At 37.5% G+C, this 16,280-nt stretch overlaps 1 protein-coding gene across 1 annotated transcript in view; it reads right to left on the bottom strand.

Moving 5' to 3' along the window:
* The window catches only part of LOC110221664 (histone-arginine methyltransferase CARM1-like), a 252,429-nt gene that overhangs the window by 144,843 nt on the left and 91,306 nt on the right, over window positions 1-16,280 (bottom strand). The window contains exon 2 of the mRNA XM_021006365.2: window positions 14,062-14,187. Coding sequence (XP_020862024.1) covers window positions 14,062-14,187 — 126 coding nt within the window. The remainder of the gene's footprint in view (window positions 1-14,061; window positions 14,188-16,280) is intronic.

The following is a 16,280-nucleotide window of genomic DNA, read 5'->3' as shown; positions in this document are numbered from 1 at the left end:
TCACTCAGCATCAGACCATATAAGTCTTTCCAGGTTTTTCTGAAGTCAGACTGTTCATCATTTCTTATAGCACAATAGTATTCCATTACATTCATATACCACAACTTGCTCAGCCATTCCCCAATTGATGGGCATCCTCTCAATTTCCAATTCTTTGCCACCACAAAAAGAGCTGCTATGAATATTTTTGTACATGTGGGTCCTTTTCCCATTTGTTTGATCTCTTTGGGATATAGCCCTAGAAGTGCTATTGCTGGATCAAAGGGTATGCACATTTTTGTAGCCCTTTGGGCATAGTTCCAAATTGTTCTCCAAAATGGTTGGATCATTTCACAACTCCACCAACAATGTATTAGTGTTCCAATTTTCCCACATCTCTCCAACATTTATCATTTTCCTGTTTTGTCATGTTGGCCAATCTGATAGGTGTGATGTGGTACCTCAGAGTTGTTTTGATTTGCATTTCTCTAATCAGTAACGATTTAGAGCATTTTTTCATATGACTATAGATGGCTTTAATTTCTTCATCTGAGAACTGTCTGTTCATATCCTTTGACCATTTATCAATTGGGGAATGGCTTGTGTTCTTATAAATTTGTCTTAATTCTCTATATATTTTAGAAATGAGGCCTTTATCAGAGAGACTGGTTGTAAAAATTCTTTCCCAATTTTCTACCTTCCTTCTAATCTTAGTTGCATTGGCTTTGTTTGTGCAAAAACTTTTCAATTTAATGTAATCAAAATTATCCATTTTGCTTTTCATAATGTTCTCTATCTCCTGTTTGGTCATGAATTCTTCTGTTCTCCATAGATCTGATAGGTAAACTATTCCTTGTTCTCCCAGTTTACTTATGGTATCAGCCTTTATATCTAAGTCATGAACCCATTTTGACTTTATTTTGGTATATGGTGTGAGATTTGGGTCTATGCCTAGTTTCTGCCATACTCTTTTCCAGTTTTCCCAGCAGTTTTTTTCAAAGAGTGGGTTCTTATCCCAGAAGCTGGGGTCTTTGGGTTTATCAAATAATAGATTACTATAGTCATTGACTACTACTGTGTCTTGCATATTTAACCTATTCCACTGATCCACCTCCCTATTTCTTAGCCAGTACCAAGCAGTTTTGATGATTGCTGCTTTATAATACAATTTAAGATCTGGAATTGCTAGGCCACCTTCCCCTGCATTTCTTTTCATTAGTTCCTTTGATATTCTGGACCTTTTGTTTTTCCAAATGAATCTTGTTATTATTTTTTCTAACTCTATAAAATAATTTTTTGGTAGTTTGATTGGTATGGCACTGAATAAGTAAATTAGCTTAGGTAGGATTGTCATTTTTATTATATTAGCTCGCCTACCCATGAGCAACTGATGTTTTTCCAATTATTTAGATCTGATTTTATTTGTGTGAAAAGTGTTTTGTAATTGTGTTCATAGAGTTCCTGGGTTTGTTTTGGGAGGTAGACTCCTAAATATTTTATAATGTCTACAGTAAGTTTAAATGGGATTTCTCTTTCTATCTCTTGCTGTTGGGCTTTGTTGGTAATATATAGAAATGCTGATGATTTATGTGGGTTTATTTTATAGCCTGCAACTTTGCTAAAGTTGTTTATTATTTCAAGTAGTTTTTTACTTGATTCTCTAGGATTGTCTAAGTATATCATCATGTCATCTGCAAAGAGTGATAGCTTTGTTTCTTCTTTGCCTATTCTAATGCCTTCAATTTCTTTTTCTTCTCTTATTGCTAAAGCTAAGGTTTCCAGTACAATATTGAATAACAGTGGTGATAATGGACATCCTTGTTTCACCCCCATCTTATTGGAAATGCTTCTAGCCTGTCCCCATTACATATAATGCTTGCTGAAGGTTTTAGATATATGCTATTTATTATTTTAAGGAAGACTCCATTTATACCTATGCTTTCTAGTGTTTTTAATAGGAATGGGTGTTGTATTTTATCAAAAGCTTTTTCTGCATCTATTGAGATGATCATGTGGTTTCTGTTGGTTTTGTTGTTGATATGCTCAATGATGCTGATAGTTTTCCTAATATTGAACCAACCCTGCATTCCTGGTATAGTGTATTATTCTTGTGATAAGTTGCTGCAATCTACTTGCTAGTATTTTGTTTAAAATTTTTGCATCTATATTCATTAGAGAAATTGGTCTATAATTTTCTTTCTCTATTTGACTCTTCCTGGTTTAGGTATCAACACCATATTTGTATCATAAAAAGAATTTGGTAAGACTCCTTCTTCACCTGTTTTCCCAAATAGTCTATATAGTATTGGAATTAATTGTTCTTTAAATGTTTGATAGAATTGCATGTAAATCCATCTGGCCCTGGAGATTTTTCCTAGGGAGTTCATCAATGGCTTGTTCAATTTCTTTTTCTGAGATGGGGTTATTTAAGTATTTTACTTCCTCTTCGGTTAATCTGGGCAATTTATATTTTTGTAAATATGTATCCATTTCACTAAGATTGTCAAATTTGTTGGCATATAGTTGGGCAAAATAATTCCTAATTATTGTTTTAATTTCCTCTTCCTTGGTGGTAGCTTCGCCCTTTTCATTCTTGATACTAGTAATTTGGTTTTCTTCTTTCTTTTTTTTAATTAAATTAACCAAAGGCTTATCTATTTTATTGTTTTTTCATAAAACCAGCTCTTAGTTTTATTTATTAGTTCAATAGTTTTCTTAATTTCAATTTTATTAATTTTTCCTTTGGTTTTCAATATTTCTAATTTGGTGTTTAGTTGAGGATTTTTAATTTGTTCTTTTTCTAGTTTTTTTAGTTGTATGCCCAATTCATTAATCTCCTCTTTTTCTATTTTATTTATGTAAGCATTTAGAGATATAAAACTTCCCCTAAGAACTGCTTTCGCTGCATCCCATAGGTTTTGGTATGTTGTCTCATTATTGTCATTCTCTTGAATGAAATTATTGATTGTTTCTATGATTTGTTGTTTGACCCAATCATTTTTTAGGATTAGATTATTTAGTTTCCAATTATTTTTTAGTCTATCTTTCCATGGCCCTTTATTACATATAATTTTTATTGCATCATGATCTGAAAAGGATGCATTTAATATTTCTGCCTTTCTGCATTGGATTGTGAGGTTTTTATGCCCTAGTACATGGTCAATTTTTGTGTATGTGCCATGTACTGACGAGAAAAAAGTATATTCCTTTCTATCCCCATTCAGTTTTCTCCAGAGGTCTATCATACCTAACTTTTCTAATGTTCTATTCACCTCCTTAACTTCTTTCTTGTTTATTTTGTGGTTAGACTTATCTAGTGCCGAGAGGGGGAGGTTCAGGTCCCCCACTAGTATAGTTTTGCTGTCTATTAGGTTCCCTCTCTTAAAAATATTAATCGCTTTTGTTTTTATATTGCCTAAATTTCCATCTATATCTTTCCCCAACCCAGAGACCACTGCTTATAATGAAGAATAAGAGGACTATAAAAAGCAGCTCAGCAAACTAACAAATGTACGAACTGAGTCTGACAATATAAGTACTCTTTCACATCTGTAGTCCCCCACAGCTGCAAAGAAGAGAGGAAGGGAAGGTACATTTTCTTCTTTCTTCTTCAGGACCAGGCTTAGTCATTATATGTTATCTGATGTTCAGTTTCAGTGTTTTTTTCTTTCCATTTACATTACTGCAGGAATTGGGTATAATATTTTCCTGATTGTGTTTTCTTCACTCTGCAACAGTTCAGATAAGATTTCTCCTGCTTCTCTGTTTTTTTTTTCATATTCATCATTTTTTATAGCACTGTAACATTCCATTACATTTATGTTATGCAGTCAGTTCCCAAGTGATGGACTTTGATTTGTTTCCAGTTCTCTGCTTTTAAAAACATCTTGTGACGTGTAAGGCCTTTATGTTGTTGTTCTCCTTGGAGTATACATCTAGCATTGCAATTTCTGGTTCAAAGGGTATGGACTGTCCCAGCGTCTAACACAGAGAAAATTTTATGAAACATGCTACTTTCCTTTTCACTTAAGCCAATCTAAAAGAAACAGCTTTACTGACACTGGTCTCAATCCAGTCCCTTTATTCATTCACTCATTCATATAATATTTATCAAATGCTTATTATGCGTACGACATTGTGTCAAGCCCAGAGGAAGATACAGAGTTTAGGTAAGAGATGGTCCCTGCTGTCATGGAGCATGTGGTATGCTAACAGATACAACCAGCACTTCTCTATCTCTTTCCTGGTCTCTGCACTCCTGATAGTCCCTACCCCAGGAGACATTAGCCAAATATTCTAAGATCAGGACGATGAGTCATGAATGTGACCACTTCATTCCCCTCCCATGCCCACTCTTTGTGTTAAATGAGGTATTTCAGAGGACAGGCTCCTCTCTTGTCCATACCTATCACACATGGCCTACACACTGATCACCTCATTATAAATAAATAATCTTTTGTTTCCTAAAGAAAAGTCAGTGGCCCCTTCTATTACTTTCCTATCCATGCCTTGCTTTTCAGAGATTGCACACACATGGTCAGCAGGACGCAGGTGCTGCAGTATCTGGTGTAGTGCCATAAATACTAGAAGCCGGAAAGCACAGGACAGCCTGCTCACCAGTGAGGCATGACTTTTCCCTCTTAAAAATGATTGAGAACAGGCACTTTTCAAATATAGAGGCTTTAGAGTTATCATTTCTGCTCAAACCTTTCCAAGTTAGGATAAGTAAATATACACAGTGGAAAACAGATTTAGCTATACTACATGTGAACTTAACAGATCGAAAGCAGAGGAGGAAAAAAAAATTTCATAACTCACAAGTACTAAGCAGAGAGAGTCCTGGAGCTAGTCAGCCAACAGGCATTTAATAAACACTTACTACGTACCAGGCACTTTGCAAAGCACTGACTGGATAAGAAGGTCTAGAGAGGAAGGGAACCTTGCGAATCACACAGTCCAATTTATGTATAGGGAAACTGAGGTCCAGAGACATCTAGTGACTTCCCTCTGATCACACAAATAGTAAGTGGCTGAGCTGGGTTCTGAACACAGGTATGCTGACCTCAGACCTGGTAATACTCTTCCCATTACTCCCCAGGGCTACCCAGAACACCATTTCTTGGTTTCCAAATGAAGACTTTTTAAGGTTGGATTTCCACACTAGCTATCCCATTTAGTGATTAAGGAAAAGGACTTACTTGATAGACCACATTTTGTTAGCAGAGTTTTTTCTTTTACATTATATATCTTACCTTTTAGGAATCTGTTATTGTTTCTTCCATTTCACACTCTTCCACTTTCCACCCAATTCCTCAAAAGCTTGCATAAGATATATTTATGTTTTTTATTAGAAAAAAAATTAAACTAATTTTGATTTTGAGGACAATAAGGTAGGACTTGATCTCTAAGGTCCTAATTCTAATGATATTATTATTATTATTATTTTTGCTTTTTTTGATGAGGTGATTGGGGTTAAGTGACTTGCCCAGGGTCACACAGCTAGTAAGTGTTAAGTATCTGAGGCTGAATTTGAACTCAGGTCCTCCTGACTCTAAGGCCAGAGCTCTATTCACTGCACCACCTAGTTACCCCATCTAATGATATTATTACAACTACATATTTCCTTTCAACCCAGGTAAACTTAGAGACACAATTAACAATATTTCTTTTCCCAGTGGTGCTATCAAGTAAACAGTCAGCATTTATTAAATGTCTACTATGGGCCAAGCATTATACTAGGCCCTGAGTATACAAAGACAAAAATGACAATTTCTACTCTCAAGGTTCTTACATTCTATCAAAGAAGACAAGATAAATATACAAAAAAAAATAAATTCAGTAATTTAGGATGGAAGACACTAAGAGCTAAGGGTTTGAAGAGGTATCAGGGAAGACCTCATAAAGGAAGAGGTTTGAGCTGAGCATGAGCAGATAGCCTATACTCTCCTAGTTAGCAATGTGTGTGTATGTCATATATACACATACACATGTGTCAATGTCAATGATAGGGTATTTGGCAGCTATTTAATTATTTCTGAATACAAAAGAACAGCCTCAAATTTCAAGATGCATCTTTGCCCACCAGAAAACTGGTTCGCATCTGAAAATTTCCTGTGTGAAAATTCCATTCAAGTAAGTAGTTCACCTGTATGTCTGAGAGGTGGTAACTAAAGTGGGCCCCATCTAATCAGCTAAGTCAGACCAAGAGCAATTAAGGTCCTCTGCCCCTTTGGCATAGTGGGACTCCATCCTACCATTAACCTACTTTTCTACTTATAGCCACCTTTCCTTAGCTGTTGATGCCTACCCTTCACCAACCCTACAAGACATACTAAACTGAAAATGAGCTACCTAAGAAGACTTCTGTCTTCAACTGTGTTTTCTTCTTTTTTTCCTTTCTATTTGTCTTTGAAAAACTATACCCTCCACTTATGTCCTTTTTCTCATCCCTTACCATCTCCTTCTGGCCCTTGTTCCAATTATCCTCTCTCTTACGTCTTCAATTACTTTCTTCTTCTCTGGCTCACTTTCTCTCTCTCTCTCCCTCTCACTCTCTCTCTCTCTCTCTCTCTCTCTCTCTCTCTCTCTCTCTCTCTCTCTCTCTCTCACACACACACACACACACACACACACACACACACACGCCTACGTCTCTCTAATTCTAAGGAGACCTTCACTTAAGAGACTTATCACATGAAAAGGAATGGTCTATTTTGAAGTTCTCATGTTCCTTGACCTTTCTGCAGCATTCGATACTGTGGCCATTACTTCACTTGGAACATTCATTCTGGGACTTCATGACACCACATTTTGTTGGTCTTCCTACCTCTCTTAGGGCTTTTTCTCTATATCCACTAACTCTTCTTCATTTCAGTTCCTTACACGTACTTATTTCCTAAGGCTCCATCCTGGTCTTCTCTCTCACAACCTCTAAGTGATTTTTATCAATTCCCATGGCTTCAAAAATCACCTAAATTGCTAGATCCAGTCCTGATTTCTTTCCCAAGTTTCTGACTCTACATTTCCACCCACTGGTTGGACAGTTCTTCCCAGATGTCTCACTCCAAGCTCAGTGTGCACCAAGCCAAACTCATCTTCCCCACAAAACCTCTTTTCCCAATTTTCCTGTTTCTATTAATGGCAATAAAATATTTATAATAATCCAGGCTCAAAACCTTTGAGTTTCTTTGGTACCTCTCTCTTCCTTAACCCCCCAACACAGAATTGGTCATCAAGTTCTCCCAATTCTACCCATATAATGTCTCTTAAATCCTTTCTTTTCCATTCCCCAGTGCTACTACTGTATTTCAGGCTCTTTATTAACTCCCACTTGCGTTATTATTACAGTAACCTCCTAACCAGTTTTCCACTATCAAGTTTCTCTAATATCCAATCCATCTTATGCACTTCTAGCCATAGTTATCTTCCTAATGCATTGTTCCAATCACATCACTCTACTTGTCACATCCCATCATTTGGTGAAAAAAATTAAATGGATAACTGTGGTCTCTAACTAGGTATTATTACCATTTTTCTATTCATGTACCCCTTTGGCAGTCTGGTGAATCCTATGAGTCCCTTCTCAGAATAAGTTTTTTAATTGAATACAATAAAATACATAGGCTTACAAAGGAAATTAAGTATATTGAAATAGTTACAAAATATGTGTGTATATATAAACATAAACATATATGCATGTGTATATGTACATATGTATATATGTATATATATAGATATTATATATATTTCTTTATCTACCTATCTAGTTTGCAAACACCAAGTTAATAATCCCAACTCTAAGCCAAGGTGAATGGGAATTTGCCTCTCACAACTGTTCAGGGAGGGAACTGTAGGACCAGGACTGGGAATACAGATAGAACAGGAGGCTATAGCATCAGAATCAGGGATTCTGCAGGAGCCCTTTCCTATTGTCCCCAGAGGACATGGGACCCCAGCAGTCCAAAATTGACAGGCCTTGACAAAATAAACAACTGACACCGAAAAGTTCTTTGGCACAAGGATTAGCCATCTGAGAGATGTACAAGATAGTACAAGAAATTCTCTCCAGGGTTTGAATATTCTTTCTTCTTTTAGTTTTTCTTCAACTGTGAACATTATATTAAGTTTATAACATTTCATGTCAATATGCATTTCTTTTCTAAATTATCTGTTTATATCTCCTGGTTTGGTGAATGTGTCAAATTCAAAGAAAACTCTTCTGCTCTGCTGTACAATTGTGGTATTAATTTGTCCTTCATTCTCTAGGAGTTTTATTTTTTTCTTTCTGAGAAAAAAATCATTTTAGTTGCAAATTTTCAGAATTCAAAGGTGCCCTTGGTACAATCTGTTAAAAGAAGGTACTTTTAATATAGAAACCATTTTGAACTTTTAGATGGAAAATGAATGTATAAATGCAGAGAATTACTGGAATGACAGAATAACTAGAATGATACAATAGAGAAGCAGAAAAATAATGGACTCTATCCCTGAAACAGTGACATACACAATCTGAGATCATGTTAAGACTGCTCACAACATCCATGAGTAGTCTATTTGATTAGGCTAAATAACTGAATACTACATGAACTCCCCTCCCTACCCCCCATCTCAGCACAGGGATCAGTACAAAGTGGGTGAAAGTTCAATAAATTCTGGTGACTGAAAATATCTATCCTATTACATGGACTGTAATATACTGCAAATAATTGTTCTGTAAATAATTGGCTGACTCTTCCAGAAGGAAAAGAATTATTATCTTTGGAATAAGGACCTCTTAAGTAAAAGGTTCTCAAAAATTTATTAAAATAGACACCGAAGTTCCTTACACACTCTTTTAGAAGCACAAATAGGAATTAGAGCAATTTTCTGACTTGGATGATGGCCAATATGACTCTTCCCTGCCCTTACCCTGTCAGCCATCTTAGAAAATTTTAAAGTCACATCACAAGTCTTCATTTTCAGCAGAGAAGAGAATTTAGGGACAAAGTGGAGGGTGCTTTCTCTTCCCTCTTCAGAACCATCTCCCCAAAGCGGATAATTAGGTTGAAGGGAGCACATCTGTATTCCTGGGCAGGCTTGAGCAAGACACATTATCTTTAGTAAAACCTCTAAATATCCTGATTTTAATATCTTGTTGAGTTCTCTGTTTAAATGTTGTCTTAAAATGGTTCATTTGGGAATGACTGAACAAATTATGATATGCAAATGTTACAGAATATTAAGCCACAAATAATGAATAAAGAGGAGGTCTCTGAAACATAGGAAGGTACATTAACTTATACAGAGTTAAGAAAACAGAACCAGGAGAACAATATATACAATGACTACAATAATGCAAATGCAAATGAAGATAACGTTAACAGACAATAGAATCTGAATTAAATGACCAGTGTTGGCTCCAGCAGAATGATGTTAAAATATTCTTCTTGGCAGAGAGGTGAGGGGCTACAGAGGCATGGAACGATTCTTCCTTGGTCAACTGAATTTGCACTTGCTGGTTTGGGTGGTTTTGCTTGACTATTTTATAAAATTGTTATTTTTTAGAGAGAGGGAACTATGGAAAAGTTAATCAGAAATAACTGTAACATAAGGATATGGACCAGACCTGTGATTTCATTGGGATAGAGAGCACCCAGGCAAGGAAACTCCCTCCACCAATGCATCTTCTTTGCAGTTTATAATTTTAGAGAGTTACCTAGAGAACTGAGTGTAATTTTCCCAGGGATGTGGCAAGGTATGTGTCAGAGGTGGGACTTTAATCCAAATCTTTCTAGCTATGAAGTTTTCTCTCTATCCACCTTACCATACTACTTCTCAATTTTGGTCTACAAACAAAAAAAAATTATCATCAAAATATATTGTCAGGGAAGAAATGCTGTCCTTTTAGAATAAAGTTTATTTTACTAGTGGTAAGACCTATAAATTGCATTGACCCAATGCCATGGGCAAGTTTCTGGTTATTAATATGATCACCATATACAAATGGCTAGTAAACAATACAAATAGCAGCTAAATCCCCATTATTTGAGGTGGGAATAGTTTCTTCCTCCCTCAAGAAATGCTGAAGAATATATAGCACCCAATTTATCCTAGTCACTGATTACCTATTGGTGTTATATAAAATAAGAGTAGGACGTGGCAAAAAGAACCTTATAAAGGGACGGATTCTATTAGCTAGAAATCAGCCCTGCCCTACTTAGTCGATGGGCATACTAATGACCTTGAGGCATAAACATATACTGAAGCCAATCAATCCCCATTTATCAAGCAACTTTTGTGTTCAGAGAGTTTTCTTTGGTGTTAAGTGCCTTAAGAATTATCAAAGGGAGACTCATTTTTAATCATTTTAGGTTTAGTGTTGTATCAACATAGTTTACACAATATTTCCAAAAGGCACCTTGTTCATTCTCATTTCTGTACTTTCTGTTTATGTTGAACAACTCCCTCTCCCCTTAACCCAGAAACATCCCCCTTTTCCTCCCCCAGACCTCTCTGCCTCTCCAAATTATATCAGTCCTTCAAGGCCCAGTTAAATTTCCCCTTCTCCATAAAGCCTTTCCTGACGTCTCCCTCTTCATTCCTTGGACACTTGCTGCCTGTATTACTCACTTGTCCAATGGAGCCTCACATGGCTACTTAATTTTTCACATATGGTTGTTCTGCCTCAAGGTCAGGGATCACATTTTAAACCCTTTTATATGCCTCAACAGCACTCAATGCAATGCTATATACAAAGCAAGCATTCAAGAAGCATGAGTTTCTCTCATCAATAAATTAAAATAATTTTGTTTTATTCATGGCAATGTAAATTGACAGCATGGTGTAGTCAATAGAGTGCTGGACTTGAATTCTGGGTTCAAATCCTACCATGGATACCTACTAGCTGTGTGATCACGAATAAATCATCTGGTCTTGGTCATCCTTGGGCAATTCTCCAAAGCTATTAAGGTACTGATGGATAAGGGTTTGTGTTGGTAAAAGCAGCTCCCATGCTAATAAGATCATGGGTCCTGGACAAGTTGACTGATCATTAATGATAATTCACTTTTCCATAGTGCTTTTAAGGTTTGCCAAGTGTCATCCTTATAATGACTGTATGAGAAAAAATAATCTCAGTCGTATTATCTCATTCTACAGATCATAGAGGTAAAAGGATATGTCCAGGGTCTCAGTAAGTCCAAAGACCACTTTTCATAGGATCAGCGACCTCAAGCTAGAATAGATCTCATAGGTCATCTAGTCCAATTTGCTAATTTTACAATTGAGAAATTGATGCTAAGAGGATAAGGGACCAAGAGGATAGGTAAGTGCTATCAGTAGAATTTGAACACAGATCCTTTGATTCCAGGGTCAGCGCTCTTTCCACTGTACCCTGCTGCCTTTATATCTCTGTTCTTTGCTAGAAAACAGAGAGTTAAATGACTTCTCCAATGAGAAAGACACAGCAGGACTATTCTACATGGACCACACCTGATAAAGTTCAATAACTGATCTACCTGTAAAAGTCACCATCACTTGCATTTATCCAATGGGGGAGGGGATTAACATCCCATGTTTGTTTGTAATTATACCTACAGGTTAAGCAGCAAACCATTCCAGAACTCTTATGATCTTAATTTTCATGAGATTTAGAGCTCTGAGGGAGCCCTAAAGATCATTTAAATCTCACTCACCATCACCTTCCTCCCTCCATTTTTAGAGGTGTTGGAGGGTAAGAGGGAGTGAAGGGGGGAGAAGGGAGGAGAAGGGGAGAGAGGGAGAGAGAGTGAGAGTGAGAGAGTGAGAGAGACAGAGACAGAGACAGAGAGACAGACAGAGACATAGAGACAGAGAGAGAGAAGAGAAGATGAGAGGAGAGGAGAGGAGAAGAGAGGAGAGAAGAGAAGAGATTCAAATTTTGGTTCCTTCATCCCCAATCCAATGTCTCCTCCAACCCAGCTAGACATTACAATAACATGGACAGAATAAGGCACACTCCTGAGTTTCTGCCAGTTTAGCTACTATGTAGACAAAAAGCACTTAGCAGAGCCATCCCTCAGAAACATTAAGCATGCCACGTTTGTTTATGAATACCTTACTAACTGCCTTCTAGTTGTCTTTGCCCATTTCACACACTGCCAGGCTTCTAATACCCTCCAGTTCTCCCCTGCCCACCATGGCCATCACTCCCCACATCTTTCCTGCATCCTCAACCTTTTGGAGCCTTCCATGTCTGCCTATCAAAACTTTCTTATTCTCTTTGTCATACTCTCAGTGCCTTTTTTTTTGCTGGGCTAGTTACTAGGATAAACTAATGCATTGTGATATAGTTTATGCACTACAGAGAGCCAGCATGGCATCTTACAAATAGCAATAGGTGTAAGAGTCCAAAGACCTGGGTTAAAATCCCAGCTCAGACCCTTATGAACAGCTTGATCCCAAACAGCAGTCAAGTAAAATAGGGATAATAATATACTACCCACCAGTCTTTCTTTAATGAGGAAATGTGCTTTGTAAACATCTATGAAAGTGTGAGTTATTTTTATTTGTAGTGTTGTATACCGGACAGAAGACCAGACTAGAGGCAGGAGTCTTGAATACTTGTTTCAGTTCTTTCACAGGAGTCAGTGTGGGGCAGTGGAAAGAGCTCTGAACTTGAGTCATAGAAGCTGAGGTGTTTTCTCAGCTTTGCCCATTACTATCTTTATGACCCTGGGCAATTCGGCTTCTCTGAGCTCAGTTTCCTTATCTGTAAAGAGAAGATTGGACTAGATGATCTCTATGGTCCCTTCCAGCTTAGATCTATGATCCCACGACTGACTAGCATGGAGAATGTAAGCAAGACACTAAACTCTTTGGGTCTTAGTTTCCTCATCTGTAACTAGAAGAGTTGCAGCAGAAAAGTGAATGCTAGAATTCTCCAGTTTTTAGGAAAGCATTTGATAAAATCTTTCATGCTATCTTTATGAAAAAAAGGAGGAGAGATGTGAACTACACAATAGTGTATGGATGCAGGATTGGTCAAATAGCTGGTTGGTTCAGAAATGGATGAATGGATCTAAGAAGCAGTTATTCATTAATAATTCCATGTCAGCTCAGAAGGGAATTTATAGAGGAGTGCCACAGGAGTATGTCCAGTGATTAACATGTTTATCAGTCTCTTAGCTAAAGTCAAAGACAAATCAAATTAGCAGACATCAGATTGTAAGAGTAGCCAGCACTTTGGATAAAGGAATCAGGATTGAAAAAGATCCTGATTGGCTGGAACACAGGGCTAAATCTAAAAAGACTAAATTCAATCAGGATAAATATAAAGTCTTAGACTTGGATTCAAAAAGTCAATTTCACCTGGACAAGATAATGGGTGCCACACAGCAAAGTCACTGAAAAGCTAGGGTATGTCCAGCAGAGATCAGCTTGGCTAGTGAAAGGTCTCAAGGTCATGTCATGAGGTCAGATAACCATTTGATAAGGATGTTTTCTAGGAGTTTTTTGTTTAGGATTGGATTGGCCTTAGGGGTCACTTCTATCTCTGTGATTTGGCGATTCTATAATAAAGTCTCTCAGGTTACCTTCTAGCACATGATTTTAATGTGTCTCGAAAATAAGAAAGTAAAAATGCTCCTCCCTTTTAGTTAGCAGCTGCATTTTCATAACCTTGTGGAAATGAAGCCTTAATCCAAAGGAATGAAAGTGACAGTTGGAATTTCAGTCTGAGGGGACAAAGAAGACTGGGGGTAGTAGCATGATACAGTAGAAAGAATACTGGATTTGGAATCAGAAAACCCAAGTTTAAGTCCTCCACTTTAACTGTTATTAACTTACTAGCCCTGGGCAAATCCTTTCACCTTTTTGGGTCTGTTTCATTTGTGAAATGAGAAGGTTGGGCTATGTGAACTCTAAGTCCCTTACAGTTTAATATTTTTTGCCCCATGCCTCTTCATCATTCTTCAAGTTTTCTCTTTGAGAGCAGCCACCTCTGGGAGAGCATTCCCAGAATCATTCTGTAACAGAGTGACAAATGAAACCTTTGTTCACCTCTCCCAGAGTTGTTCCTGGAGATGGTGGGTAGCTATCTAGTGATCAGAAGGCCAGAGCACTTACCAGAATGAGACTGGAACCACAGCAAAGCACTGTTATACCCCAAAGTAATTAAGATGGACTCTCTTCCCACTCGGCAGCATTCCGTATCTCCATTGACCAGGCACTTAAAGACACAGACACCATCAGCTGTAAAGGCGAAGGGGAGAAAGAGAGTAAGAAAATATTTCTTTTTGGACTGCTAATAATATATCAGTTAAAAACTTTTCTACATTTTCATACTGGTCAAATGAGGAATATTTAATTCTGTTTCAACATGCCTTCACCTTGTCCCCCATTTCAGTCCTTTGGCTATAATGATCAAGGTAAGACATTTCTTCTGTGGTATATGCAAGTTGATAAATGCATAATAAAATAGAAGAATATGAGTACATACATGTGTGATGATCATATTTATGTGGATTTATGGGGAGACCCAGAGCAGTCTATAGCCTGAGGCTTCGTCCTTCCTAAAAGGAAAGCACTGTGAAAAGATGGAAGGGAAATATGGACACAAGACCTGGGTTCAAATCTAAGCTCTGCTATTTACTGCCTGCGTTACCTCAGGCAAGCAGCTTCAGTTCTCTGGTCTTGGTTTCCCCATTTATTCATGAGGAATACTTCATTCACTTATAAAATGAGGGAAATAACTGGTGTGCTCCCTGTTTACACAGTTAAAGTGCTTTGTAAACCTAAAAGCATCACAGATAGACAAAAGGCCTCATTGTTATTCTTACAACCTTGAAGCAAGTCAATATCCCTGAGCTTCAGATTCTTCCTTTGTAAAATTTGTTGCACTAAATAATCTATTACTAGGGTCTCTTCCAGCCCTATGATACCCCGTAAAACAATACATTCCCAAAGCCAACAATTTCAGTCATAAATAGTGGAAAAAACATTGCTATTAGAAAAGGTAGTGAGCTTAAGGAGTAGGGAGAGAGGTTCCAGGAAAGGGTTAGTGGTGGGGCATCGAGTCTTATGTATGCTGGTATCTCACGATTTACTCCCTCATCAGTGCTTTTCTCTCTGGGTTGATAACTGTCCATTCATACAACAAACTCTTTCCACTGACTCTAGTATTTGAGAACTGAATGAATTCCTTCTTTGAGGAAGGCAGGTAGTACAGTGTACATAAAGCACAGGACACAGAGTCAGGAAGATCTGAGTTCAAATCCTGTTTCAAACACTTACTAGTTGTGTGACTCTGAGCAAGTCACTTAACCTCTGTTTGCATCAGTTTCCTCAACTATAAAATGGGAATAATAGTAGTATCTACTTCCAAGGGTTACTGTGAGGATCAAGTGAAATTTGGAAATTTGGAAAGCACTTTGCAAATCTCTAAGTGTTCTATAAATGTTAGCTATTATCTTTGACCTGTTAGAGCTCTATTATGTGGCTGTCAGTTACCATTCCTAACTTCCTCCAACCTCCCTTAAAAGTACAAATGTGATGTGGCTTTAATTTAATTTAGAAAATCAATTATATATGGAACCACCCTCTGTTACAAAACTCACACACTATTAAAACAAGAAAACGATTTTAAAAATGTTTCCAGCCATTACTTTCCACTGGAAGAGTTATTCTTGATTTTCACAAACTATTTTGGCTATTTCAACAGCACAGATGTTTTGTAAACCCTTGTTGCATGTTTTGGTTACGGGTCTCCCCAGTCAGAGGCCATCAAAGGCAAGGGTGCAATAAGAAATTGTGAATCAAAGCATTAAGTGAGAAAATCTGGGTCTTCTTAGTAGTAGCACAGTTAAGTCTCCTTCCTTAAGGTTGCTTTTCTCCCTCGGCTCGCTTACAAAAGTTTTCCAAGTGAAGTGATTTTACCATGTACTGCCCCCTCTACATGGGTTTGCTTTCTTTGAATGCAGATAATGGATAATTGGATTTTATAACATCATCAGGTTGAAAAAAAATCTCAGTGGTCAGATAATGGGCACTTCTATATCCAGGTAAGATTATACTTATATAGCCAGTGTTGAAATATTGGCCCCTTGTTCCTTCCTTTCCCATTTGAACAATGACGCTGGGGTAGAAGTTGGGGGTGGGGGAAATGAAGTGCTTTTCCCACGATGTATGACATGGCAGTGAGAAGGGGTGAGAACAAAAGAGACTAAACGAGGCAGGAAGAAGAGATGGACCAGCGGTGAGACAGTGGAGGAAACCAGAAGCGACAGAAAATTTGTTTATCCTACACCCTTCCTTCTCATACCATTTTTTCACTGGGAAAATGCTAT

This window comes from Phascolarctos cinereus, unplaced genomic scaffold, assembly GCF_003287225.1.
Source record: "Phascolarctos cinereus isolate Bilbo 61053 unplaced genomic scaffold, phaCin_HiC Scaffold_4;HRSCAF=312, whole genome shotgun sequence".
NCBI lineage: Eukaryota > Metazoa > Chordata > Mammalia > Diprotodontia > Phascolarctidae > Phascolarctos > Phascolarctos cinereus.
This window is presented reverse-complemented; position numbering and strand designations above follow the sequence as displayed.